This window comes from Maylandia zebra, linkage group LG7 (assembly GCF_041146795.1).
Source record: "Maylandia zebra isolate NMK-2024a linkage group LG7, Mzebra_GT3a, whole genome shotgun sequence".
Lineage (NCBI taxonomy): Eukaryota > Metazoa > Chordata > Actinopteri > Cichliformes > Cichlidae > Maylandia > Maylandia zebra.
Genome location: NC_135173.1, coordinates 683,168 through 707,859, shown reverse-complemented (window position 1 = coordinate 707,859; position 24,692 = coordinate 683,168). Strand labels below are relative to the sequence as shown.

General features: G+C 44.0%; 1 protein-coding gene across 1 annotated transcript in view; it reads left to right on the top strand.

The window, feature by feature from the left end:
- Window positions 1-24,692, top strand: part of peds1a (plasmanylethanolamine desaturase 1a) — a 61,244-nt gene that overhangs the window by 21,026 nt on the left and 15,526 nt on the right. The window contains exons 2-4 of the mRNA XM_004569183.5: window positions 13,411-13,530; window positions 13,673-13,764; window positions 20,369-20,513. Coding sequence (XP_004569240.1) covers window positions 13,411-13,530; window positions 13,673-13,764; window positions 20,369-20,513 — 357 coding nt within the window. The remainder of the gene's footprint in view (window positions 1-13,410; window positions 13,531-13,672; window positions 13,765-20,368; window positions 20,514-24,692) is intronic.

Here is a 24,692-nt window from a genome sequence, read left to right as displayed (position 1 = left end):
TGGCCACGAGCTGTGGGTAGTGACCGAAAGAACGAGATTGCGGATACAAGCGGCAGAAATGAGCTTCCTCCGAAGGGTGGCTGGCCTCTCCCTTAGAGATAGGGTGAGAAGTTCGGTCATCCGGGAGGGGCTCAGAGTAGAGCAGCTGCTGCTCCACATCGAAAGGAGCCAGCTGAGGTGGTTCGGGCATCTGACAAGGATGCCCCCTGGGCGCCTCCTGGGTGAGGTGTTCCAGGCATGTCCCACCGGGAGGAGGCCCCGGGGCAGACCCAGGACACGCTGGAGAGATTATATCTCTCGGCTGGCCTGGGAACGCCTTGGTATTCCCCCGGACAAGCTGGAGGAGGTGGTTGGGGAGAGGGAGGTCTGGGCCTCTTTGCTTAGGCTGCTGCCCCCGCGACCCGGCCCCGGACAAAGCGGATGAAGATGGATGGATGGATAGAAATATATGTAAAACAAAAACGATTTTCAATTTTTTTGTAGTTTATGTAATCACTATGGACTTAATGCATACATATTATTAAAATCTGGGCTGTAATGGTTGTATTGATGTATAGCAACTTGAAATGCTCCCGGTAAAATAGTCAGATGTCAGATGTCTATTCATATTAATGTACAGAATTCACCCGCTTGCTGCTACTACTGCACATTCACCCAGTGTATATACTATATGTATGTGTGTGTATATATTTAGTGCTGTCAAAATTATCGCGTTAATTGTTAAGATCAACGCGAAATGTTTAATGCATTAAAAAAATTTAACGCTGATTTTGTTTTTTTATTAATTTCCTGTAATCTAAGACCTTTAAATTCATGAGCACCTCTGGAGGAGGGGGCAACAGTGTGCTATGCTGGCGTTTGGCCTGACAGAAATGATTAGAAGAAGAAGAAGAAGAAGTGACACCATGCTACTATCTAGCTAACACTAGCTAACACACGCAAGCATGGACGAGGGCGGACTTTTGGGTGGAAAGTTTCTCTTTAAGAAGTTGCCTGATGGCTTGTTGGACAAAACGAGAGTAAGATGCACAATTTGCAACGCTGAATTCAAGTACCACAGAAGCAGTTCATCACTGGCGTATCACCTGAGAGCAAAACACCCAACTGAATCCACCTCTACGGGACCTCGCCAGTCTACGCTTCAGGAGTATGGTGCTTGTGGACGAATAACAAAAAATGTGAGAGAAAAGGTAACCAATTCCTTGGTTGTTTGGATAGCTAAAAACTGCCGACCAGTTAGCATAGTAGAAGATGATGGACTGAGAGAAGTCATTCGTGCTGCATCAGGAGATGAGTGTTACAATCTGCCCTCGAGAGGAACCATTGTGTCGAGACTGCACACTTTGTATGGGGACCAGAGGGCTCAGCAGTCCAGCAAGCTTGTGCAAGTAAGGAATGTCGCTCTCACCGGAGACCACTGGACTTCGGTGAACAACGATAATTAAAAGAATAAAAAAATGTAATTGGAGCCAGGCTATTAATAAAGTAATTGAGATTAATCGCAATTAATAACCGAAAATTGTGAGATTAGTTAGTTAATTTTTTTTAATCTATTGACAGCACTAATATATATATATATATATATATATATATATATATATATATATATATATATATATATATATATTTCTTCCTTGTATAACTATGCATGTGACAAATAAAGAACCTTGAACCTTGAACCAAAAAAGGCTCTACAGCATGTAAACATATAATATACGCTCTGGCGGCCTTGGTTCTATGGTAGGTCTTAAAGGGTTAATGAACACCTGTAGCCCTCTCCGTACACTGCCCCGCTGGTTTCTGTGCACTTGTACAGGGATGTAATTAAGCTCCCTTTTACACACACTTAAAAAACAATGGCTGACTTAAAGCAGTCCTGCCTGTCTGCTTCCCGTTGTACCTTTCTATTGAACAACAGTGACGAGAGATGAAAGGCTTTTTTTAATAAACGGTAGAAGCAGCGTCCCTGCTCTTCAGTGCAGGGTCACACATCTTCTTTCACAGCCTCGGGTTTATCATTCAGGCCTGTAGATGGTTACACATTTGTCATTTCTGCACCAATGTGCACGTTTTCTATATTTTAAGTGTAACACAGTTAAAAACCAGAATTCCTAATCCTTCGATAAAGTGTACTCCCACACCAACATCAGGAACTGTCCTACATTTATCTCCCTCTCGCCTCCCTGTCCTCCATCATTTGCCCGTGCAGGTCATGAGGGGATAGGGTCTCATTTGGTTTTCTGATAATGGATATGATCTGATAACTCCCATCGAGCCAAAAGCCAGCAAAATTGTCAGTCTTCTGTGGCCTAATTACCCGCTGCGATGGCCAGCAGCTTTCTAAGACAGCGAGACTCTTCTTAGGAACCACCGTACACCCTGTGTCACCATTGGACTAATGCATAAAAGCAAATTAGTGGCTCGATGTCAAACGAGGCTCTGATTGGCTCTCTTTTATGCCTGTGCACACAAAGTATCTGGGCTCCTGTTTGTCATCGGCCTGATCACAAGGAAACACGGCGACCTCACATCCAAACATCGTATTGGAAGTTTTCACACGTAGGAAAGAGAAAAAGGTGAACACGTGGAACACCTGGATCTGTTCTTGCTCCAGTTTGTTGTGGGAGAGGGAGGAACAGATGTGCTTTGAGGTTTAGCCGGCTTAGCGTGCCGAACACTTGACCTGCTATTCTTCTTCTTCTTTCTTACAGATTGTAGGAGTCTTTGTATTGCTGCCTCGTACTGCAGCTGTTACTGTATAAACGGGTATAAATGACTCACGCTCCACATCCTTTACATACTCACTGTGTATGTACCTGACAAAGAAGCTCAGGTAAAGGCATCTTTCCTATGTGTTAGGACATTAGTATTCACAATGTGTTGCCTTCCTGCCTGCTGCCCGCCACTCATTCCCCAGACAGCGAATCAGCCGGCGTTGATTAATTTCAGCCTATTAGCACCCCTCGTTCCCCTCCCCCAGCTCCGCCCAGGTTAAATCCCCGTGCACACCCACATGCACGCTTGCAGGCAGGGGGTGCTGCTGGGTGAGCGATGGCAGAGAGGTTGCCAGGGAGCCAGTTGTTGTCAGAATGATATTAATGAGTGCACCGCTCTGGCCCTGTGTGTGTGTGTGTGTGTGTGTGTGTGTGTGTGTGTGTGTGTGTGTGTGTGTGTGTGTGTGTGTGTTTACGTGCCTTTAATTTGGGTGTTGTTGTGCCCAGTAAAGGCAGGTCGAGTATGTGTGTTCTTATTGAGAGAGAGGTTTGTGTTTGCTGAGGGTGTGTGAGTGTTCAAACACGCTAACATATGTCCATACATGCTCGTAAAGCCTGTTTGTGTGTCTGTAGCTGTGTGCGATATCCAGCAATGCCATGGCCTGAGGGACGAGGGCTTGTGTGTGTGTGTGTGTGTGTGTGTGCACGCGCTCTGTGGAGGCCTGTCCTAGTTTCCTTCCCCTCACCAGGGAGCTGGAGGATCCAAGGACTGACGCACATCACCTGACAGCCGCCCCACTGCTCCACGGCCCTGCACTGTGGGTGTGTGTGTGTGAAGGAGATGGAGTGTCTGAATGTGTGTATGTGTCAGATGATTGTGTGTGTGATAGAAAGAGATGTGAAAATGTGTTAGGAAATCCATCAGTTTGAGCGTCATGGTACGTCTGTTAGTGTGTGTCTTTGTCTGTGTGCATGCAGACAGTCAGAGAGATGGAGAGAGTGAATTTTGGTGTAGTGATCCCTTGAGGTGTGTGTGTGTGTGTGTGTGTGTGTGTGTGTGTGTGTGTGTGTGTGTGTGTGTGTGCGCGCGCCTTTGGGATAGAGTTTAGAAAATGGTGTCAGATGAAGCTTGGAGACAACAGAGCTAAATGTGGTCCACTTAACCTTCGTATGGACTGTGTGTCTATGATGTAAACACACTGGACCTGCGTCACATGTTCGCAGTATCGTAGTCTTTGTACCATCGATGTGTCCACGGGCCTGGTGCTCACACGTGATGCTTTTCTCAAGAAGAATTTGCAGCATTTCCACCGACACAGACGAACATTTGGAGATTAGTTTTTGTGCTGCAAAGTTGGAGCTTAAAAACTTCACCAGGATCTCTGCGCGAAACATTTTCTACTCTCTTCGTCACTTATTCTCTTCTTATATTTCAGTGGTTTCAATGGTTCTGTGAAAGTTCATATTATGTTTAATACTGGGTATTAAACCTCCTGCAGATGAAGCGACTCCACTCCTCCGTCTCAGACTGCATCTGCTGGTAGATCTTTGTTTTGCTTTGATGACCTGCTGAGAGCTGCAGGTCTCGGATATCTTGCCAAAAAATCGTGTTGCATAACATAAATGTGAAGAAATCAGGCCTTTAGCTATTGTCCTGTTATCCTGTGAATGAAATTCATGTATCTGCATCTGTTCTTGTGATGAGCAGAACAGGTTCACCTGGTACACCTTACATTTTTAGCACCACCCAGGGTCAGGCCACGTTTAGAAATGCTCTGTAGTGATTGGATGTGTGAGTGCTGTCTGTGAGGAATCATCTGTGTGAAGTAGAGCTGGGCGATATGGCCCAAAATATTTTTCCCGATATGTATTTGAAAATTTGCGATAACGATATAACTGACGATATAAGTGATGCGAGACAAAATACAAAATGCAACTCCACCACTTTACTAGCGCAAAAAAACATCCATTTATTTTCACTTAAACAAGCAGCTGTTTTTTTATGTGCATTAAAGCTATATAAACATTTAACAGTGCAAATGCAAATTCCTTGCTGAAAGTTTAACCAAAAGGCATTTGCAGTAGAAATGTGCTGACATATCCTGAGCATAACCATGTATAATATCCACTGGAGGTAAAAAGAGGAGCTTTGCAACATTAAACTGCAGTGTGCCAAATAAAAAAGTCAAATACGTATTTTTCGGACCATAAGCTGCTCGGGACTATAAGGCACATTAAGCGAAACAGAGCAGTCAGATAAATCAAACTTTATTCAACTCATTCTTCTTGCTTCCTCCTAGAGCTGGGCGATATGAGATTTTTTCATATCACGATATGTTTTTTTCATTTCAGGCGATAACGATATCTATCACGATATAAGCCAAATAACTATATTTGTAAGATTTAAATGTGCCGTTGCTCACAAGTAAAATGTGAAATAATCAGCAGCTTGTTTTTATTTAAATATTTATTTCCCATAATAAGTTCAACAGGGTAGATGTACTTAAGGAACATGAGACTTTTTCAGATAAATAAAGGCAAATATTGCAAACTACACAAAAGGCAGCCGCTAAAGCGTTTAAGTTTCAAAATAGAACAAATGAAACAGACTAAATTGTCAATTCCACTTAGAAACAAAATATTAATTCTAAAAATAAATCTTAGTTTGTTTTACAGAAGAACAGACAAAACTGACTAACTTTTGTCAATATCAAATAAACTGAGAACTAAAAGGAAATTCTCAATCTCTCCTTGTTGTATAGCTGAGCTTTTCAAACAGTTTTAACAGTTACTTTAGTCTGACAAAAGCCGAATGACGAATTAGCGCTTCCAGTCAGAGACTGAGGCTACGTCCACACGTACACGGGTATTTTTGAAAACGGAGATTTTCCGTTTTCGTTTTAAAAAATAATCCCGTCCACACATAAAGGCAGAAATGAAGGAAAACGCTGCTATGAACATGCCAAAGCAGCAGGTGGCGCTAGATTCCTAACCGTGCAGAAATGTTGGCCAATCAGAAGTCTAGAAGCCTCGGTGGGAAAAAGTAAACAAAGCTGGGGCATAGAAGCAGAACCGAGTCGTATGTGTGGAGGGACAGTAACTGTGTGTATATGTAAGCATTTAAACACTGCAGAGAGTAGAATTAACAGTATTGTAGAAATTCATTTCACCGAAACAATAACGTGGCGCACAGTGTGACGCATGCACCAGTTTATTGTATTTCCAGACTTGCTTTCGGCACAATTTACAGTGCACGCTACTCTGTTTTTTGTCAGACTTGAAATAGCCGAAATACCTTCACACTACGGAACTTCTATGGCTCTTCCGTTCGACAATCTCTCCGGCGTTGGAACCATCATCTGTTTTCTCTTCGGTCACGCTCGGTTGATTTTTCTAGTCGGCACACTCATTTCCTCCATTATGCGCTGGCTCCATTACCCGCTGGCTGCTTCCCAAACAAACACACGTGCGGCTTGGCACTTGTGCTGTAAGTTACAAGTCACGCGACGTGACGCTGCGGCTGTGATTGGTTCGGCTCTGCGCTACTGAATTTGGATTGGCTGACTTTTTTTTTTTTTTTTTTTTTTTTTTTTGAGGACAAGAGCGGCGAGGTCTATCGCGATAGTTTAATTTCTCTATCGAGTAAAAGTTATATCACGATACATATCGTTATCGTTCTATCGCCCAGCTCTACTTCCTCCACTTCAATATTATTGAATATTGATTCATGAATGCTGTATTCTATCACAGCTGCTCTATTCCCATGTTGTTGCAGTGTATTAATGACTAACCTGGTATTGTGGATGGATTATCTCAGTTGTTCTCCTGACTGAAGTTTGGTCCGTTTACAGCATCCTGCCATCGATTGCATTTGTCCCTAACCATGAGGAACCTTCACGCTAACTTTTATCCAGTGGAAAAAAGTTAGCGTTCATCCTCCAGCTTCACTGTGTTTATGCTAACATAGCTGTGTTAGCTAGCGATCACGTAGCACATCATTATATACCAGCTAGCCCAACTTCAGTAACCCTACAAACGTCACTGCTGTTTAGTTTTCTGTCTTCATTTATGTTGGAAGTGATAACAGAGCTGTACGTTTGAATTTTTCAGAAATCTCTCAGTCAGAACATGCTATATCATGTTTAGGTAACTAGTGACACTAGTGAGCTAACTTCCTGCTAACTTCTAACTCTGTTAAATGTAATAAATCCTGTTTTCATGGATGCCTGGATGTTAAACTTAACTGTTACACCTGGTAAAGCAGCAACGCTGATGATTTTATTAAAGATGAAAGAATTTAGACAGTTTTTAACTCTCAGTGATGCTGCAGTGTTCGTTGACTTTGAGACATGAAGCGGACGGAGTTTAGGACCCAGATTTATGAGCATCTTAGTCCGACAAATACGACAATAATGACGGCCGCTTGCATGTTCGACAAAAAAATTTGCTTTGGTGTGTATCTGACGGACGAAAGCTAAACCAGTGTCACACCACTGAAGTGGCACCATTTTTACAAACCAATTCTGGTTCATCCGTTTCACTCAACGATCCGGTTTCCCCCATCCCATTCTCCATTTCCGCCATGCTTTTTCGGCCATGTGCGTATGAAAACAAAGGCACTGCACATGCGTGTTTTACCCATATTCTATCGCAATTTTTTTTTTCTTTTGGATCTTTAGCCATCAGAATTGTTGTCTTAAGGCCAAGAAAGATGCCAAGCGGATTTATTTTACCAAGTGGATCATCATGGCCTTGCCATATTGGTCCATTTGATTGACCTTTATTATAATTATGAATTTATTTTATTTTCAGTTGCTACAAACGGGACAGACATGACTGGGGGATAGGACAGGGAGAAAGAATGAAAGAAAGAGAGGGAGAGAAAGAAAACCAAAGGGGAGAAGAGACGGTGAGAAGGGGGGGAAGAAAGAAAGAAAAACAGAAGAGAAAGCAAACAACAAAGAGCAACATAATAAAAAAAAAAAGCACCATCACAATAAACTAGCTAGCAGTAGATATCAATAGATACTAAATAATAAACGATATTGTGCAGCACATAAGATAGACAGCACACAATGTGCTTTGAGGCAGCAGCCAAGAAAGCTGTAGTCCGCGTCTGTGAACACCTGTGTGCATACCTGTGTGGATCAGCATGCTTGTATTCCAAAGGTTTCTCCATGTAACGATCTGCTAGGGAGTGTGGGGAGCCACAGCCCCGTCCTCCAGGGTATGAAGCAGGTATGGAGGAGATATTTTATTTTCTTATCATTGCCTAACACAATAAGAAAATAAATACCGCCATATCATACGTGAATGGTATGATATGGTGTGTGTGAATAAGACCAGAAAGATGGCGATCAACTCCAGAAAGAAGAGGATGGCGACACGACCTATGTCTGTCCTCAGACAGGAAGGTGATGTCGTGTCTGGGCCCAATGCTTGGATGTGCCCATCGAGAACTGAGAGACCGAAAAGGAACGAACAAGCTCTGATTTTTGAGGAAGCTGAGATCCTTCAGTGAGTTCTGCAAAATGTTGACAGGTTTTCTGTCACTGAGTTGTGGAAACTACGATGTACTCTGCTGTGATGTGCTGGGGAAGCAGCGTTGGAGCGGTGACACCAGCCGATACTTGGCATGAGCCATCAAGATTTAATTATATGTTTATATTATCCACTACTAAAGAAAATACACACAGTCACAGCAAGACTTCAGACACAAAACCCCGAGGCTTTCATTATTATATCTGGAGACTTTAACCATGCCACACTGGATTCTACTCTGGCTGCTTTTCACCAGTTTGTGAATTGTCCCACAAGGAGCAACAGGACAATTGACCTACTGTATGCTAATGTGAGAGATGCATACAGAGCCACCCCCCTCCCCCCACTAGGGAAGTCAGACCACAACCTGGTTTACCTACAGCCACAATACACACCCCTCGTCCAAAGGCAGCCTGTCACAACGCGCTCCATCCGGAGATGGACCCCAGAAAAGGAGGATGCTCTGAGGGACTGTTATGACACCACAGACTGGGATGTGCTCCTGAGCCCACATGGTGAGGACATAGAGGGGGCGACACACTGTCTTACAGACTACCTCAACTTTTGTGTGGACACGGTCGCCCCTGCTAAGACGGTACGGTGTTATCCTAATAACAAACCGTGGGTAACACAGGAAGTCAAAGCTGTCCTCAACATGAAGAAGAAGGCTTTCAGGAGCAAAGTGAAGGAGGAGATGAAGGCAGCACAGCGGGAGGTGAAACGCTGCCTGAGGGAAGCAAAGGACACCCACAGGAGGAAGGTGGAGCAGAAGTTGGAGAGGAACAATATGAGGGAGGTCTGGAATGGTGTGAAAACCATCACAGGCCACAACACCAAGAAAAGCACAGTGGGGGGGACTGTGGAGAAGGCAAACGAACTCAACAACTTCTTCAACAGGTTTGACCAGCCCACAACCCCCCCACCCTCACCCTCACCTTCACTACAGAGTCCTCTCCCCACTCTCCTGCCTCCCTCGCTTCCCCCCCTTCCTGACACCATGACACCCCCCTCCTCCAATCCCTCTCTCAGCAGCAAGACATCTCCCCCCCTCCCCTCCTCCCAAACATCTCCCAGTGTCACAGTGGATCAGGTCAGGAGGCAACTGAGGAAGCTTCGCCCCAGAAAGGCAGCAGGCCCAGACAAGGTGTGTCCTAGGATGCTAAAGGCGTGTGCTGCTGAACTTGGGGAGCCGCTACAACGAGTCTTCAACCTCAGTCTGCGACTGGGGAGAGTGCCCGCCCTATGGAAGACGTCCTGCATCGTCCCAGTCCCCAAAAAGAACCGGCCCAATGAGCTGAATGACTTCCGACCGGTGGCACTGATGTCACATCTTATGAAGACTCTAGAGCGGCTCTTCCTCAACCTCCTCCGACCACAGGTACAACATGCCCAGGACCCACTACAGTTTGCATACAAGGCGGGTGTCGGAGTGGAGGATGCCATCCTGTACCTCCTGCACAGAGCCCACTCACACCTGGATGGGGGAAAAGGCACGGTCAGGATCCTGTTTCTTGACTTTTCCAGTGCCTTTAATACCATCCGGCCCTGTATGCTTCAGGAAAAACTGAACAGGATGGAGGTGGACCCCTGCCTGGTGGCCTGGATCTCCGACTACCTCACCGACAGACCACAGTACGTCAGGCTGAAGGACATCACGTCTGACACAGTGGTCAGCAGCACAGGAGCACCACAGGGAACTGTGCTGTCCCCTCTTCTCTTCACCCTGTACACCTCTGACTTCTGCTACAACTCTGAATTATGCCATATTCAGAAGTTTGCAGACGACACGGCCATCATGGGGTGTATCTGGGATGATCAGGAAGAGGAGTACAGAAGTCTGGTGAGGAACTTTGTCGCATGGAGTCACACAAACCACCTGAAACTCAACACCTCAAAGACTAAGGAACTGGTTGTGGACTTCGGGAGGTCCAGAGAAGGTCCACTGCCGGTTCAGATAGAGGGGGAGGAGGTGGAGGTGGTCAACAAGTACAAGTACCTCGGGCTGTGGGTGGACAATAAACTGGACTGGTCATGCAACACAGAGCACCTGTATAAAAAAGCCCAAAGCTGACTGTACTTCCTCAGGAGGCTGAGGTCTTTTAACATCTGCAGGAAGCTCCTGAGGATGTTTTACCAGTCGGTGGTTGCTGGAGTACTTTTCTATGCTGTGGTGTGCTGGGGGAGCAGCACAGCAAAGAAGGACTCATCCAGGCTGGAGAAACTGATCAGGAAGGCTAGCTCTGTGGTCGGCATGAAGCTGGACACTCTGGTGACAGTGGCAGAGAAAAGGACATTAAAGAAACTGGTGGACATTATGAACAATGCTGGGCATCCTCTGCACACGGCCATAAACAATCAGAAGAGTCTGTTCAGTGACAGGTTGCTTCTCCCAAAGACAAGAACTAACAGACTTAAAAACTCCTTTGTCCCACACGCCATCAGACTGTTTAACTCCTCTCTGGAGGGGAGAGGGAGGGGAGACAGGAGGACAAAGGAGGGGGGAACAACTAAGCTGTAGTGCCTCTTCACCTCACTGTGCAATACCTTTTGTAAATAGTCAACAGTGCAATAGACTCAATACTTGAAATGTGCAATTCACTTGTATTTTTATTTTTTATTCCTATTTATTCTATTTATCCCCTTTGTATATTTTATTTATATTTGTCTCTGTATTTATATATGTGTGTGTGTGTGTGTGTGTGTGTATATATATATAACAATTCTGTAACTGTAACTTCGGTCGTTGCTGTGCTTTTTTTGGAAATCGAATTTCCCAGAGGAACCCACCCGAGGGATTAATAAAGTTCTATCTTATCTTATCTTATCTTACTAAGAAACAATTAAAGGAACACTTTGAAAACACATCAGATGTCAGAGGGTCCTGCTGATCTCTGTGCTGATATGGACGGTGTTAGAAACTGGAGCATGCAGCGTCACTTACAGGAAAACGATCAACCTTCTGCACAAAGGGCTGAATTCAAAGGAACCCCCAAATCAACGTAAAGTAACGCAGCATAATGTTGCACCTCAACATGGTCCTCAGTAGTTCGTACGGCCCCGTGTGCTTCTGTGTGTGCCGATGTTGGGCCATGCTCCTGATGAGACTATGGATCTGACATCGAAGCATCATTCCCAGAGGGGATCTACCGGATTTGGGTCAGGCGAACACCGGGGCCAGTCGGCGTTATCAGGAACTGATCGCACTGTCTCGCCACATGAGGCCGGCGTTGTTGTGCACTCGGAGGAACCAGCAGCCACTGCACCAACGTAATGTTTGACAGTAGTTTAGGGATTTCATCCTGATACTTGACAGTAATCAGGATGCTGTTGTTCCTCAGTGAGTATGCTCAGTGCCTCCCCTACACCGTCACTGACCACATGCTGAACGAGGTTACGGGCATCCCCCACGCCTTATCAAGACCCATGTTTGCCACATGTGCTGGTGGCGGACCTGCCTGTTCTGGTATTACAGCAGCCAGGCTCCATGGCGCTGCACAGTGAACACAGGGCTCACTAGAGGATTTTGGGCTCATGAAGTCTTCTTTCTGATTGGTTGGTCAGAGACATTCACACCTGCTAGAAGTCCTTCTGTCAGGCTCTGGCAGTTCCTCCTGCTGTTCCTCCTTGGACAGAGGAGCAGATGTCCACTCTACTGATGGATCTTCTACAGTAACTGCCTTTCTCCTGGAATTTCCTCCATGCTCTCGAGACTGTGCCGGGAGATACAGCAAACCTTCTGCCAGTGGCATGTATGACTGAGCCATCTTGGAGCAGTTGGACAACATTTGCAGCCTTTGGAGGGTCCAGGTATCATGATACCAGCAGTGACCCTGACTCCTGTAAGAGCAGTCAGAGAAGATGACGAGGGGTAAAGTGACGTCACTGTAAAACCTCTTTGGAGGTTCCCCACCAATATCCTCGAAGTTTAACTGATTTGATGCTGAACTCTGGTTAAAATGTATTCCTTTGACTTTGTTTTTCAGCAGTACATTAAATATAATCTGTACAGACTTCCTGTTAAAGATGATTGTTTGAATCAAGCCGAGTATGTGGTTATCAGCGCACCAAACGACTCGTTCACAGCTGAAAGTTTTTCAAAACAATTTTCAACAACCAGCAAAGTCAAAGTCATTTAGAAGTTTCTACCATCTGCTTCTTTACAACTTTGATGGCGTCTATTTTTAGAAGGTGAAGGGTCACGTTTGACGATTCGTGAAATATCCATAATCACATATTCTAAATCTCGGGTGACCGCTTCAGTCCATATGAGAGGCTGATAGCATATTCATACTCAGGTCTACAGGCCTGTGTGCTTTATTAGAAAAAACTGTCATGAATATCTTATAGGCTCCTAATGCTGTGTGATACATTAGGATCTGGACACATTAAAGTTTTAAAGGCACATTAGATTGGCAATGACAGAAGGATTAGGAGAACGGCGTGGGGGGCGTGGCTGTAAAAGAAGAAGAAAGTGAGTTAAAAACATTACAGCGGTGGTTTATATTTGTGGCTTTATTTACTGAACGATGTCACGTTTCCTGCTTGAGCTGGCAGGTCACGCGAGCAAGGACCGCAAAGAAGGAAGCAAGGCGCCATTCAGAAGACCGCAAGTTTGTGGGAGACGCTTCTCGCTCACGTCGCGCGCTCTATGCTGCGCGCTCTATGCTGCGCGCTCTATGCTGCGCGCTCTATGCTGCGCGCTCTATGCTGCGTGCTCTTTTTCAATAATATATTATCTCTGATCTTCAGTGCTGTTGGCTGGAGGCTTTCTCCCTTCTAATATTGCTGAATTGCAATAGAGTACTTTTAGTTAGTCCCTGTTCTTCCTCTTTAGTTGATACTGCTGACCTATGAGGTCTACCTCCCACCTGAAACAGCCCTTGTGTGTGTGCTGCTCGGTGCTGCGTCCGTGTCAGTGTTTCACATATGAGAGGTCATGACCCCGCAGCCTGGAGTACACTTGTCTTCATCTGATTACATATTAACAGCCTGGACACACGGGCGTGGTCGTTGTGGGCGACGGGTCCTTTGACCCTCGGTAAAAAGCGACGCGTTCTCCCAGCGGACACCCCCCCTTCATTAATACAGACACCCACTGTCTGTCTGTATTTGCCTGTCGGCCCAGCAGTGTCAGGTGTTTCTGTGTCGTCCTCAGGTAAACGGCTCCAGGAGTGGGTGTGTGTGATCCTGTGCCTCTTTCTTTTCATCATCAACTTCTCTTTCCTCCTCCTGCACTTCTCCACCGTTCACATCTACAAGATCGTCCTCGGCATCGGTAAGCTGACACTCACACGAAGTCACTAAACTGTGATGGCTGGGATTTTGTATGTAAATGCTAATAATCATTTTCATGAGTTCATGTACACCTCTAATCAAGTTTTTGTAATTCTCTGTCCACGCCTGCATTTATGTAACAGTCCTCGGAATAGTGACGGCAGATTTTGCATCGGGGATTGTGCACTGGGGAGCAGATACCTGGGGGTCGGTGGACATCCCTGTTATTGGGAAGGTACGCACGCACGCACGCACGCACGCAGGCAGGCAGGCTGTATCAAACACCTTTGAATAATTTCACATCAAATCAAGTTCATTTTCCTGCCAACCGAACTCTGAATCAGGTGTGCAGCAGTCTCACTAGTGTCGGTTCTGCTTTGCCTCTGTCAGACAGGCGGGTCGCTGACCAGCTGGTAACCACTGGTCACCTGGAAAGTGTGTAATCACTGACTAGTTGTTGCTGGCTGTCTCTGTGAAATCAATTGGTAAAGCTCCATTTCTGCAGGCCTACAGGCTGGTCAGAGAGACTGGTTGCACTGGAAAGCTCCTGGTCATTGATTTGGTTTGTCTGCAGACATTTACAACCAACTCCCCAAACGTCTGAGACCCTTTTAAACCCCTCGTAGTTCAACCCAAGCAATCACTGCAATGGTTTTGATACAGCAGCTGCTTTGTCACCAACTTTGGCTTCTTAAGTTTCTTCAGTCAAGGTAAGTTTAGCAGATCACATGGTTCATTCGATTGCTTCTGAGTGTTATGCAAACATTTTCCCTTCATCATTCTTTTTTCCCTCAACATAGAAGGACAAAGTCAAACTGTTCATCTTACAGCCGACTGTTTACTTTTTCCAAGCTTGGTTGTTAAATCTCGTCCTCTCTTATTTTGAGCTCCGCACTTTAAACAGAGAAGGAAGATTAATGTCTGCTCTTCAAAAGAAATACAAGTCGTATGTCCCAAACACCAAAATATTCTAGTAGTAGCAGCAGCAGTAGTATTACTAGTAGTGACATATATTTTTGTATCTTTAGTGACCTTTCAGAACACAAAGGTCAAATGGCCCAGTGTCAGGTTATTTGGGCCTACTGTCAGAAATACCTGTATCAGCGCCACCTGTGCACACTTTTGGAAACAAGTTTTGGCATTTTTAATATTTATTTTTTCATTAATCGAGAAGTACCACACAGTTACAGTTCTTATTAGTGGACAGTCCACCTAGCTCTGTCCTTCGCCTGTTCCCCCGCTGGCTGACTCCCTGCTGTGAGTCCACAGTCTCATCGTGCTTCTTGTACAGTCTTGGTGACTGCAGGCGGGTGACTGCAGGCGGGTGACTGCAGGCGGGTGACTGCAGCGGGTGACTGCAGGCGGGTGACTGCAGTGCTTTTCCTGCACTTTAAATGCACTCTGAGCTGGAAGGCCACTGCAGCTGATACCTGCAGCAGGTGGAGAATGGGTTCATGTCCTGCTGACTGAACTGGAGCGTCTGTGGGATGAGAGCGGCACTGACGAGGCAGCTGATGTCATTTTCATTTATTTTATTTGTTTGTCAGAAAGCGCCTGGTATTTGAAATGAGTGCAGAAGAGCACCTTTATAAATGATAGTATTTTAAAAAAGCCTTTTTTAAAAACACGTCCATCCTCAGATCCATTATTTTTGCATCGTTCTTGCTTTGGTACAGTTTTCCTGAATAATCCCAGCGAGCCAGATGGGACGGGTTTCTTTGGTTTTTACAGTTGGAGGTTTTGAAAAAAGTTGGTGTCTTCGCTTTCCTGGGACTGCATCACCGTGGTAGCAGTCGCCCCCGTCCCCACAGCTTTGCACTTCCGTAGTGATCTGAAGCTAAATGTCAGTGTAACACAAAGCGATTTCCCTGTAGGCAGTAATGTCCACTGCACTCACACACGCGCACACACGGGGTCACTTGTGAACAGTCTCACCTTGAATATTGACGACCTTTCAGCGCACAGTGCACATACAGTATGCACATATTTATGTGGCTGCGTTACAGTAATCCACACACTCCTCTCAGCCAATTAGAGTAAAGGTTATCCTCATTTCATCCAATTAAAATCAGTATGATCCGGTGCAGCATGCAGATTGGTTCATGTGAACTTTGATTAATGGCGTGTGAATTTAGTGAGTGGAAGTGTGGGAGCGTTTCATCTACTGTTCCTTGTATTTATGAATTATTCATATATAAATAATGTGTGAAAAATGGAAGCTGATGTGTGAAGCATCCCTGTAAGAACCGTAGGCATTAATCACACTGTCCCACATGTTATCACTACATCATTAATAATAATTTGATATTGTTCACACTTTGATTGCAGTTCACACCATTTGTTACTTTGACTGAAAAACTGCAAACATATGCAAACGTGTTTTATTTACAAATACTTATTATCATAGTTAAATATGACCGCAAACACCAGAATCACCTTAACACCTGTAATGCAATTTGTAGTATTTTTGTAGTACAAGACAGTATTTGCTGTACTTGACTGATATTATAACGACTTAGAGATTCTAATGTGATTCAAACAACATTATATAAACACGTCTCCAGCGTGATGCATGCATGTCATTCATTGTTTCCTCGTTGTCTTTCTGAGCTTTGTGTTAAACATGATGACACGTGCAGGCTGTCACACCTCATCACTACAGTGCTGCATTTGTAGACTGTTGTGTTGCAGCTCCTTATTTTTGCATGGTTGGCTACCAGCTCGTGAGTGTAACAGCTTGGAGGCTGGCTGTGTAGAGCGCTGTCGTCTATCAGTGCAGTGCACGCGAAGGAATGAATGATGTTTGTTTTAAATTCATTTAAAATAATCCCGTGTCTGCTTGTATTCTTTATACATACAAGGTGATTATGTATTTAAACATAAATACAGATGTTTGGCTCCAACCTTAAAACCACGAACAGGTACAGATGTTGTTATGTAGTTACATGCAGTACATGCAGTACTCATTCAAATGTAACGTGTAAAATGAAAGGCTGTATACATGACTGTAGTTATTGCACAAACACACCAGGAAAAAAAACATGAATTGATTAATTAGCATTGTTGTTGTGTGTGAATCAAATATGTCTCTGCTCAGCAGCCTGCTGGATTCCGGCTTGAGATTACTGCCAGTACTTCAGTGTAATCTGATTAGCTGCAGCACCGACAGTCTTGACTTCGATGTGAGGATTTCTAATGGTTCGTGTAATTTGGGCTGTACCTAATGTATGTCTCTATTTTTAGATGCTACCTTAATAATATTTATTTGATATGTGCACTGTACTATCAGATGATGCTGAACAGTAATTTTAGGATCCCTGTGTTACTTGTTGTGTTTGCAGAAGGTATTATTTGGTGTGATGTTTATTTCTAATGTGGCATTTATTGAGGTTTGGGGTAGTTACTGGGACCAAAGGCACAGCAGCAGTCACAGATTTGCATGGTGTGTTGGACACTGTAGGAGACCTCTAATAAAGACTTTAACTGGCAGAGAAGAATGGACCTTTACAGAGAACAGAGGGCTGACAATAGTCTGCTGGAAATAAAGCGTCCACCTCTGCTGCATTTGTGAGGCTGAGAATAAAGCCGGCCCGTGCTCCCGGTTAGCGTTAGTTTGAATATCAAACACGAGCGTGATTCAGAACACCTGAGGCTAATGGCGGCCATATTAGAGCGTTAGAAGTTGGCGCTGTCCTTTATTTTTGCCTTCTGTTATTTTATTCTGTTTTTGCTGATGTATGTCCAGTTTCCTGTCGCCTCTACCTGTGATGACCTGTGTAAACATGTGTTGTCTGTACTTTATGTACCGCTGATCTCCAAGCTGTTCAACGTGTCTCGTCTCAGACCGGCTCCCACTGAAGGTCATCGAATTCATCCCACACGTCTCATGTCACACCTTATATTTCAGACTGTGGGTCGTGTTTTTGTGTCACTGCTGCTCTCCTGCTGATGTTGAAAGTGTGGTAGCTGCCTGATTTAAACAGTTATCATTCATCTGCACACACACGCTTTTATTTGGACTTGTGTAGCTTTAGATTTTTAGACCCAGTAAAGTAAACGTCTGTGGGTGGGAGCAGCTGAAGAAGACGTTTTTCTTTAAAACAGGTGGTTTGATTAAAGACTTTATTCAAATCAAGGCTTTTATGGCAGTTACAGTAACAAGCACTGCTGTTGGGTGCTAGAATTAGTCTGTGTGTCATTAGTGAAACATGGGGCTTCGTGTGTTTAGCTACAAAGTAACAACAGTCGTCAGTTAAGGAATGCGTCAAAGTAAGGAAGCTAGTGGAGTCAGTCAGCCGCTGTCCTCATGGAAACGTAACCCGCCAGTACCCGCTGTACTCTGGAGTACATGCGTCATATCAGCATTTGGCTTAAAAGAAAAAGAAAATCTGGAGTACAAACTTGTGTACGAACACATTCAGAGAGCGCATTATGATGCATGCTTCTGTCCACATCACAGTTGGAATATGTTGTTGTTCAGACAAAATAGGGCGAGAATTATTGCACAAAGTACACTGCGAGGTTGTTGCTCTCCAGGAGAAATTGTGTAACACCAATTTGTTCTTTCTGTGAGTCTACAGAAAGCCTTTTCTCTACTCAGCAGTGATAAATTGCAACACTAGTTTAAGAAGTGCTCGACAATTTCCCTGTAGCGTTTCCACATTTCCTTTAGGAGGCTTTTTGTCGTCATCGTGTCGTTGAGCTTTAATTGACTCAACAAGGATTTAGCAGTCCTCTAATGACACCACTTTGAGGACAAAGTCACGCTCATTAGTTCCCAATGATGCTCGATTCACACGGAAATTTGCCAGATGTGCTTACAGTTTTGGGATATATGTTTTAAGATCCTTTCTCCCCATCTAGTTCACTTGTGCAGTCATATTTTAAAAGCATCGCTACTTCTGTCCTTGTGTCGTTAACGAACAAATCTCTTTCAAGGCAACTCTCCAGTGAGGCTGATTGGAGCATTGAAAGAGAGTTAATTGAATGATGTAAGTCGGTTCTTATTTAAAGGACAGAAGGAGGAAAAAAGAGTGCGATATTAAAGGATGGTAAGGTTGGGCCCAAAAAAGAGAGAAACTAATAAAAAATACAGCAGACGAGGTTGGAAGGACAAAAAAAGAAGGGGGTGGAAGGGCGTGTCCGTCCAAGCAGTGGGACAGCGGTGGTTGCTGGGGCGATGGGCGATGTGAGCTGGTGATTAACGGATGTCGTGCAAGGCAGGCCGTTAAACGGTGTGGGATTAGAGGACACGCAGCGACCGGTGGCCCGCCGTTAACTGGGAGCGCCCGTGCCGCCCCTCTCGGCACGACCTCTGCGGCTTAGCCGGCCTTTCATCTAGCTGAGGGCTGCGGTGAGAGGAGGGGGACGATGGAGGAGGGGGAAGCAGCGGTAGAGAAGGGAGCTGGGCACGTAATTGTGAGGATATCAACAGATAGTTTCAGCGTTTGCAGTGGCACCTACCGACGATGTCTGCTGATAGGCGTGTGCGATTGTTTCGAGCGGCTAACCCGACAATAATGAGTTTTCACGCTGATGTTTCGACGGCTGCACACAAACGCACTCGGATAAATGCGCACTGTGCACAAACACATGCAAACCTTCCTCTTTTTGCTTTTTCCACACAGAGAAATAAATTACCTTTATCCTCTGTGTGCATGTGGGTGTGTTTCTTTCTGTCCTCTTTTGTGCTTCTGAGATTCAGATTCAGTCTTTCATTTGAGACCCCCATGCTCTCACAGACGGGTGTCTGCCTCTGCACAGTGCTGCTGGGGTTTGCTGGGTGTGTGTGTCTGTGTGTGTGTCTGTGTGTGTTCTAAAGCACACATTTTTGAATTGGTGGGGTGTCCATGGGTCATTTATGTGTATGAGTGTGTTTGCACAAGTTGACTGCTGTTCTGTGGTTTATTAGGATGCTGGATATGAGCTTTGGGGTTGCACAGGGTGCTCAGCACCACTAAGTGTGTGAGTGTGTGTGTGTGTGTATTTGATCTGCATTGGCGTAAAGAGGATAAACATGGTTTTGTGTTGTGGTTTAAAGTGAATTTAAATTCATTAGAGGAACCCAACGATGACTTTCAGCCTGTATGTGCATGTAACTGTAGCCCCTTTATTTAGCACAGACTAGATCGGCTCTTCACCCTGTTCCATTCATTTGTGTCCTGATGTCATGATTGTGTTATTAATACGCTGTTATCTCAACGTCTGAGCCTCTCAAAATGGTTCATGAATAAAATCAAACCTTTGGATTAAAAGTGTGCAGTCGAACCAAATCTTGATTTAACCTCCGCTGCAGTCGTGTGCATAAAAATGTCATTGGCCATAAACAAATGGACTAAATGTCTCTCTGACATGAAAACGAGCAAACAAAAGAAGCCAAAGCGTTTAGGTGACGCCGACTCACTCACCGCCGTCTGCACAGCTTTGCAAACATATAAAAACGGCAGTCGGTAACTCCGAGCTGCTTTTTCTCACCTTCATCGTCCTCCACGCTACGCTAGTTCTCCTGCTAGCTGTTGCGAGTTACAAAGTGCATACAGAACAACATACAACTGAAGTGGATGGATTGGCCTGTAGATTCACTGATATATCCGCACTTCTCAGTCAGGATCGGGCGGATGTGCAGCTGCTGAGGCAGGAACAGCGAGCAGAGTCTAGTTTGGGATCTGTGTGGATTACTTTGATTTGGAAAGGCCACCACTTCAGTATTTTTCATTTCATATAAAAATAAGATAATGATGGTTTAAATAAAGTCCTCCCTCTAAAGCCAGTTGTTGTACGAGCAGAAACTCGTCGGAGCTTAGACTGAGAATAGTTTTATTCATTTCTTTTCTTTGCAGGCATTTCTTCGACCATTCAGGGAGCACCACATCGATCCGACTGCCATCACTCGCCACGACTTCATCGAAACCAATGGCGATAACTGCATGATCCCCATCCTACCGCTGGCTCACATGGCCTACAAGTTCCTCACTTACACACCAGGTAAATCACACATGTGCTTATACCGGCTGCAGAGACACAGATCTCTGCACTATCGCAGTCACTGTTTGAGCTGTGCTCTTGTTGCTGGGCGAGTCAGTTTCCTGTAAATATCTGCTAGCAGCTGTGGGCACATCTTAGATGTGATAAAGGTTGGTCAATAACGAGAACAGCAGTTCTGTAACCAGTCTGCACGAATGCCACCATCTATCAGAACTGGTGACCTGATGGTCAGTAGGGTCCTTAGAACATGGACGCTGCTGCTGATGGAGGACTTGATGGAGCACGCCATCCCCTAATCTAACTGGTGTTTAAATCAGCATGAATGTGATGGATTGGCAGAATCTTGGCACATGTAGTTTTAGTGTCAACACTAGACTAGAAAGAGCTGGGAGCTCCTTCTTTGCTCCATCATATCTTTGTCAAGTCAAGTCAAGTTTATTTATAAAGCACATTTAAAAACAACCAAGGCTGACCAAAGTGCTGTACAATAAATTACAAATATAAAATACAATAAAACGCAAGTACATAAAACACCTCACTGATAAAACAATAAGTTAAAACAGTAAGTTAAACCTTGCTAAAAGCCAATGAGAAGAGGTGAGTTTTAAGAGCAGTTTTAAAAGTTCCTAGGCTTGTGGAGAATCTGATGTGAGGAGGTAAACTGTTCCACAGTCTGGGTGCAGCCACAGCAAAAGCCCTCTCTCCCCTTTGTGCCCACTATCTCTGTAAGGCAAGGCAAGGCAAGGCAAGTTTATTTGTATAGCACAATTCAACAACAAGGTGATTCAAAGTGCTTTACAGAGACATTAGAAACAAGAACAAATAAAAAGCATGATTTAAAATTGAATAAAACAAGCAAATAAACTAACTAACTAATTAACAAACAAACAAACAAACAACAGTATATAAAATCAAAACAGATAAAATCAGTAGTTAAATGTAAGTTTTGAAATTTAAGCTTAAAGTGTGGATTTGGTGCTTTATTCAAATGCAGCTGAGAACAGGTGAGTCTTCAACCTGGATTTAAATAAACTGAGTGTTTCAGCTGATCTGAGGCTTTCTGGGAGTTTGTTCCAGATATAAGGAGCATAAAAGCTGAATGCAGCTTCTCCGTGTCTGGTTCTGACTCTGGGAACTGATAAAAGACCGGATCCAGATGACCTGAGGGATCTGGAAGGTTCATGCTGGGTCAGGAGGTCACTGATGTATTTTGGTCCTAAACCATTCAGAGCTTTATAGGCCAGCATCAGAACTTTAAAGTCTATCTGTAGTAGTAGTGTCTGAAAACAACCAAGAAAAAAGATGAGTATTTCTTCAGTGAAAGAAGAAAGGTAAACCAACAAGTGGAAAGTCATTTTAGCCCTTCTTTCAGATTGGATGAACCAAACATTCACCAACCAACCAACTGGCTGGGATTTGTCGATCTGATCAGGTGAAGGAAGCCCAGGATGGACACAGACAGCTGCTGTTTGGAAACCTCAGTGTGTCATAGCCTTAAATATTCTTCTTTTGCTTCCTGTGTAGAAAAGAAAATCATCATTGCCATTCTTATTATCCTGAGAAGCTCGAGGGTGTAACATTGTAGACGTTTGAGCTAACTTCCTACAATTAAACTTCAAACTGGCGATGAAAATGCAAGGACTTCAGAAGGTCAGCTACAGTGTCAAACAGTTTGTAGCTGTGCCTTAGTACTGCAAGGTGCCAGACTAATGGAAGTTAAGGAAAAGCATAGGGCAGGTGATCATGTACACTGACCTTACAGCTGCAGGGCAAGAGGTGGGAGGGACTGGAGGAGGAAGATCAGCAGGAGAAACTGAGCAAGCTGTTATTGAGGAGGTGACATCTCCACCTGTCATGTCTACACTACAAGTTGAGCTGAAAGGTCACTGATGGGAGGAGCGGAGGGGAGTTGACATCAGTTAGTTGGGTTAAAGGCTAGGTTAGCTACCGTGCTGTGAGGTTAAGCTGCTCCCAAGCATCTAGCACTGTGCATGTCTGATAAAGTGATAAACCGAGGTAGCTGGATAGGAAACGAAATAACAAAGTACCAGTGAAGGCGTTGCAGAGGGTCGTGAAAACTGCCCAGCGCATCGCCGGAGCACCACTTCCTGCCATAAAAGACATCTACAGGAAGCGGTGTCTGAAAAGGGCTGGGAAAATCATCAGAGACCCCAGTCACCCATCACATGGACTCTTCACCCTCCTGCCCTCTGGGAGGCGCCACAGGAGCCTCCGGACTAAGACCACCAGGTACCGGAACAGCTTCTTCCCCACAGCTGTCAGACTCCTGAACTCTGCCTCCTGACATCTGACCCACGTTAAACTCATGGACTGAACATACACACACACACACAATGGACAACTGTACCCTCAAACACACAATAATAACATGGACTGAACCACCACTCACAACCACTAGCACTCTATATAGCCTCTGTAGAAACTATCTACACCCTCACTTATCATAACTGCACTACTGTATAGCTCTGTGTAAATAATCATTCTGTACATTCGATAATCTTTAACCCTACAACTGTTTACAACTTGCATAGTTCCCATTTCTGTATAGCTGTATATCTCAGATTCTGTAAAGTTATTTATTTCATATTCTGTATAGTTTTTCATATTTATATCCTGTTCATAGCCTGTACATAGCTTGTACTCACTACAGCCTGTACATACTTATAGTTATAGAATATTCACAACATACTTCATACCGTGTACATTATAACATACCATAATAGACCCATTTCTGTAGTATACTTACATATCTATACTATTGCTGTTAATAACAGATATGATTCAATGCAGAGAGGTCTGTTAACACATAGTGAGTGAAGAAGAAACACCCAGTGCATCATGGGAGTCCTTCAGCAGGCTACACCTATTGTATTGTATTTTTGTATTGTATCTTTATTTGTTTCAGACATATAAAACAAAAAACAATATATACACACTACATATATTTTCATTTACAGATACGAATATATATGTAGATATACACACTAGAGATGGCACGATACCACTTTTTTATGTCCGATACCGATACCGATATCATAAATTTGGATATCTGCCGATACCGATATGAATCCGATATAGTGTTTTTTAATCAACAAAACTGTTTTTTAAATATCTTGCTGCATTTTGTATAAGTTCATACTCAAGTTTAAAACAACAACTACACTAAAGCTATTCTGTTATACCTGTATGCAAAAAAAATATTTCATAGTTCAGCAATACTGATCAATCTAATAAACTTAAACCTACACCATCCTCCCTATTCTGGTATTTTAAAGAGTACTTAGCATAAATATTAAGCAACCTAACTAATAGGGTTCCAACTCCCAGCAACAACAAAAATAAATAAATAAAAAATAGGGAACCACCCCTCACGCTCCACCTCATGATGCTTAATCGACGTAATCAACCTTAATTTGATGCAGTGTGAAAAAAAAAATGCACAGAAATCAATTATTTTTCAAGAAATATTAAATAGATTCAACATCTTTCTTCAACAAAATTGCAGACTGCACAGATGGTACCTTCCCAAAGGAAAAAGTACTATAGCTTACTAGGGTATATATATTAGACTTAATAGTTACTATATGCAGTAATGGACTTCTATTCATTTTGCATCAAATTAAAACTTTGGGTGTCAGATAATTATTTATTAAAAGCTAGACATTTTAAATGAGAATAAGAAAGAAAAGTATGTCTTTGTGCCCCCTTTTCCCTGTTCATGCCCTATCGGCCCCCCTGGCTAAACTTTGCTAGCTCCACCCCTGCACAGTTACCAGCGTCAGCTATGTAGAAAAAGATCCTGGTGTAGAAAGTAATATTAAATACATTCTAACAACAGCTGATCAAGCTTAAACGTGCTGCTGTTGTTTATCCGCTGGTTTCCTCTTTCTGGTGCAAAGTGGGCCAAAAGCAAACTAGAGACACGGACTCGCGACAGAAAAGCCGATCAGCTGATCATTTAAGCAGTTTCATGATTGAAGTAGCAGCAAGAAGAGGCAGTCGCTTGTTAAGCTTAAGGCAGGAATGCTTTACAAACATTCAGAGATGGACTTACACACTTGCTTTATTTCTCTCGGGGATAACTTTGTCGGAGATGAAATGCCAGGTTGCTAGCAAAGCTCCAAATGCTATCCAGAACACCGACCGGTCCTGCATGCC